A 5,233-nucleotide genomic window follows, 5' to 3' on the forward strand; every position below is an offset into this window, starting at 1 on the left:
TTCCAGAAAATACAGACATTAGAAACATGATAAATGATCTGTAAGTCGGTTAGTTTTTAACATGCAGCAGGCAAACTGTAATTTTGCAGTTTATCATTATTTTATCTTTAGAAATCCTTGCAGGTTTCCTGTTTCCTTCCCTGTGTCTCCAACTGCCAAGTTGGATGGCAGCTGCATGTGCTGTGAAGCCGCCGGATTTCAAAATTCACTTTGTTCTGTCTCCATGTGAAAAGCACAGATATCCTTTAAGAAAAAAAATCTCAAAGCTCATCTGTGCAAACTGACGGTCTGGGTGCTTTTACATTAAGTTCTCTGAAGTCAGAGCAACGCGGTGCTGAGAAGAGGGAATTTATGAGACCAAAGGGGAAAGAGAAAACCCGTGTTTGATAATTAGCCCCCTAAAAATAGTACGCTTCAATTACAAAAAAAAAAAAAAAGTTTGACCCGATTCGTCCAGCACTGCAAGCTTTGTCCATCTGTGCTTCACAGCAAGACAGCGATGGACCGCGAGCTCCTCGGCTTGTCACTCAGCTTCACTTTACCAGCTGGCCAGACTTTGGGGTGCCATTCACACCCATCGGAATGCTGAAATTCCTCAAGAAGGTCAAGACTGTCAATCCGTCCTACGCTGGGCCCATTGTTGTGCACTGCAGGTAAAACTCTTGGCCTAAAGTTGGGGAAGGTGACGGCATTGTTGGAAGGTCAGGAGTTAGTGGAAAGAGCCGAGCTAAAGAACACAGTTGTCTAAAGAAATCTGCAGCTGATTGTAACAACTGCTGCAACAGGTGCCTGGGGAGAGGGACTGTTGTTCTTGAATGGGGCCCACTGTTGATGCTCGGCACCCAACTGTGGAATTCAGGCTCTGTTCTCCCAGAGGTGAAGTCTGCTAAAATGACCCTTATAAATCTATTAGGAGGGGGTGCTTGGACTGTGAAGCACTTCCACAGATGTTCACTGACTCCTTTTGTTAGAAAAAAAAAGGCTTTTTGACACTTTCCTGTGTTTAATTTGTACCGAACGATGCTTACTGCGCTGCGCTTGGGATGCACTTTGTTTTGACCTGCTTCTTGTTTGTGTTTCCACAGCGCTGGAGTTGGAAGGACCGGAACGTTCATCGTTATCGACAGCATGATTGACATGATGCACGTCGAGCAGCGAGTAGATGTGTTCGGCTTTGTGAGCAGAATACGAGAGCAGCGCTGTCAACTCATCCAGACAGATGTAAGAACTGACCCTCCCTGACCTGTTTGTATGTGGAGCTGACAGCTCAGCTCGCCGCTCCGGTCCGAGAACTTGGAAAACAGTCACGTCTGTGTGGGGAAATAGTTTTCCAAACTAGAACAACTTCATCTTTGTCCTCCGTTGCTTCCTTTTTTTTCTCCTCAGATGCAGTACTCCTTCATCTACCAGGCACTGCTGGAGTACTATCTCTACGGGGACACAGAGCTAGATGTGTGTTCTCTGGAGGGTCACCTGCACAGGCTTCATAACACCAGAGCCCCCAACGACAGGCTGGGCCTGGAGGAGGAGTTCAGAGTGAGAATGCAAACATATCACACTGACAAATTTCCACATGTCAACTTTGAATCCACTTCTCTCCCCTTGTGTCCAGAATTCTTATATTATCACAGACATAAATCTCGGAGTGTAGCATTGGAAGTTCTAGCATTAGTAAAAGGACTTTGGATCAACTAAAGCTGTCCATCTTATTTTCCTTTTCAACCCAAAAACTGAAAATAATTAAAACTTTAATCTTTGGTATAATAGGGGACCTTTAGTAATGTTAGTTAATGCATAATTAAGCATTAATTAACTTTTAAATAAAGTGTTAATATCCTATTTTATGGATTACTTCAATCCAGTCCAGTGTTTTGAGTGTTTTCATTATAAAATAGACCAATTAAGCCAACGCATTCTCACTCCCGACTTGTCATATATGGACATGTGGTGCGGGCCCCCTCCGTGCCAATTTTTGATGTTTTGGGTGTTCCCAACTCGTCGTTTTTTGATGTGCTGGCTCGTTCGATTAAATCAGGGATCCCCAACCTCAGTCCTGCAAACCGGCACTGGTCCGAGGACTGCTTGGTACTGGGCAACAGACAGGGAATAAAAGGAAATGGTCCCTAATCAGGGGTCCCCGACCCCAGGTACCAGACCAAGAATTGGTACCAGGTCAGTGTACCAGTACATTGTCAATGTACTGGTACCTGTCCGGTCTGGTCTACGTCCCAGTACTGAACTGGTACAGGAAAAAATGCATACTGTAAGGAGGGATCCCCAACCTTTGGTACTGGGTTAGGGTACCGGTACTCAGGGGTCCCCCACCCTCGGGACTGATCCAGTACCAGAACGCAGACTGGACAAGTACCGGTACTATAAATCTAACCCAGTACCAGTAACCAGTACCCAACCCTGGACCGGTATAGGTACCCCAACCTGGTACCGGTACTCTAATTCTAACCTAGTATTGGTTCCGCATCCAGAATTGCGTCGAGTGTTGGGGCAGCTAGCACAGCCAGGGTCTCTTGGTAGTGGGCCACAGAGAGAAAAATGCATATGCTAATCAAAGTACCCAGTACCGGTATTCTAAACCTAACCCAGTTCTGGTTAAACTTCTACTGACTCCTAAGGGTTGGGGTAGCCAGCATGTCAAAAAATGAACAGCCAGGGCCATATCTCTGGGCTCAAGAAATGAAAATCATAGATCCCCAACCCTTGGGATGCAGACTGGTACCGGGTTAGGGTATCGATACCGGTACCTCGTTTCCTCTGAGCAGTCCAGACCAGACCAGACCGGTCCCATCCTGGCCAGTTTAGAATGGTCCAAACAAATTCAAGTGATCATTTTCATTGAGTGTTGGACCAACAAGGCAGCTGCAAATACAACAGTTCTCCATATTTGCAGATGTCTCCGGTCCCCAACCACTGCAAATAAGGGGGGAGTACTGAATGCAACTAATTTACCATTCTTTGGAAGAAGATTGTGAGAGGTAAAGAAGATTACAGCTGAAAAAAGGGACAAAACTTTAGACCTAGATCTTGAGTCGGCAAAAGCACTGTTCGGATGCTTTCTGATTGCTGTAGCGCCAATCAATAGATTTCACTGTAGCTCTGCCCGTTTCGGGTCCATGTCCGGTTCTGCACCCCAAGGGTTCGGGACCCGACAGCCTGCACGACAAAAGCGACGAGTTGAGGACATCCAAAACATCAAACAATGACCCTGAGGAGGCCGGGACCATTTGTCCATATATGAGTTTGGAGTAAGAATGCGAAGATTAAGCAAGACCAAACTGAACCATTTTGGTCCTACCAACCACTTAGCATGAAGCTATTGTTGAAACTCATTGACTAGGACAAAAAAGTAACTGCGTTCCTCTTCTGCAATCTTCTCTTAAACAGCATTAAATAGTTTGTATGTATGTAGTAAAAGCCAAGCATAAACAAATGTTGTTCACTTCACCCTGCATTTAGCATGATGGTCCAACTTTGAGTGGAAAGACTCACCTGAATTGCCTGGTCCATTCCAAACCAGACTGGACCGTACCACTCACAGTTAACAAATGTTTATTACTCAACATTATTTAATGCATTTCAAAGCTTTAATAAAAGTTTTCCTTTGCAATTCCTTAGCATTGTGTATGCATCAACAACATATTTTTTTAATTGTACCTCCATTGACAGACTTTTTGATCATCTGCTTGCTTTCTCTCCCACCAGAAACTCACCAACGTTCGGATTATGAAGGAGAACATGAGGACCGGGAACCTTCCTGCCAACATGAGGAAGAACCGTGTGCTTCAGATCATTCCATGTAAAGATCTTTCCTATGCTCCTGGTGTTGGGGTTCAGCACACGTGTGCATTTAAACAGGCCTCATAACTTCAAGTTGTGAGTAGAGAGGGAAAAAGAAAGGCAGAGTCCAACTTTTTAAGCAGAAATTTGATACGGATTATGTCGTGTTTGACCTTACGAGCTAGACAAAAGTTTGACTTTGTATTTTCCATCAAACTTTTATTTTATTAGGGATCCGTTGTGGAAAGTTTCTTGTTCTTTCTTTCCTCTCTGCAGACGATTTCAACCGAGTAATACTCTCAGTGAAAAGAGGACAAGAGTTTACCGACTACATCAATGCCTCCTTTATTGATGTGAGCACTCCCTCACAATCTCCCGTATAGATTTCACATACAAGTATAAATAAAGCTTATTGTTTTTCCTAACAAACAATGCAAAATATGATATTTGCTGCACTCTCAAGTGTTGTTTACCTGTTGATCCGCCCTCCAGGGCTACAGGCAGAAGGACTGTTTTATCGCAACCCAGGGCCCCTTGTCTCACACGGTGGAGGACTTCTGGAGGATGGTGTGGGAGTGGAGGTGTCATTCAATCGTTATGCTCACCGAGCTCAAAGAAAGAGAGCAGGTACGCCATGATGCTCCTATTTGTGTGAATGCTTTACAGCATTCACGCTATAGTGATTCTTCTGCTCCTTTCCGTACATTTTTCGGCACGCAAAAACTCAATCACATTTTCAGCGATTTCAGCAATCTTGGTATCAAAACGTACAGCATGTTCAGGAAATTACTGCTTTTACTTTTGGTATTAATAAAGTTTAGAGTTTTTGAAATATTGAGCAAACAATACCCCATAAGAAACGACTGAGAAAGACTTCAAATTCAGCATTTTTAAGAAGATTAGAAAGAAGCCTTTATACATATTCATGGGTTATGTTTTCATATTTTATAGTAATCTTCAAAAAATTTGGCATTGAGCTATTATATTTGAATAATTTTGCATTTACTGGTGTTTTTTATGCTAATTTGGAGTTTAGCTAATATTTTAACAACATGCTAACATATTTGGCTAATTTATTATCTACTGGAGTTTTTAAGCTAATTTAGAGTTTAGGTTCTAATTTGAAACAGGTTAATTTTTTTTACCAATTTGGCTTACAGAGGAATTTTAGCCTATTTTAGAGTTTAGCTAGTATTTAAGCAACATAGTAACATGGCATCTTTTTTTCCAGCTAATTTTGCCTCTACTGAGGTTTGTTTTATTCTAATTTGTAGTTTAGCTAACATTTTAGCAACATGCTAACGTTTTTGGCTAATTTGTTAACTACTGGGGTTTTTTATGCTCATTTAGAGTTTAGCCTCTATTTTTGCAACAGGCTAACAGTTTTTACTGATTTGGTTTATTGTGGAATGTTAGGCTATTTTTGGAGTTTAGCTAGTAT

The 5,233-nt window shown here is 42.5% G+C and overlaps 1 protein-coding gene across 1 annotated transcript in view; it reads left to right on the forward strand.

The window, feature by feature from the left end:
* Positions 1-5,233, forward strand: part of LOC112162060 (receptor-type tyrosine-protein phosphatase epsilon) — a 28,941-nt gene that overhangs the window by 20,679 nt on the left and 3,029 nt on the right. Inside the window, exons 12-17 of the mRNA XM_024297706.2 lie at positions 490-653; positions 1,086-1,221; positions 1,387-1,536; positions 3,718-3,811; positions 4,069-4,145; positions 4,285-4,419. Coding sequence (XP_024153474.1) covers positions 490-653; positions 1,086-1,221; positions 1,387-1,536; positions 3,718-3,811; positions 4,069-4,145; positions 4,285-4,419 — 756 coding nt within the window. The remainder of the gene's footprint in view (positions 1-489; positions 654-1,085; positions 1,222-1,386; positions 1,537-3,717; positions 3,812-4,068; positions 4,146-4,284; positions 4,420-5,233) is intronic.

This window comes from Oryzias melastigma, linkage group LG15 (genome assembly GCF_002922805.2).
Source record: "Oryzias melastigma strain HK-1 linkage group LG15, ASM292280v2, whole genome shotgun sequence".
Taxonomy (NCBI): Eukaryota; Metazoa; Chordata; class Actinopteri; order Beloniformes; family Adrianichthyidae; genus Oryzias; species Oryzias melastigma.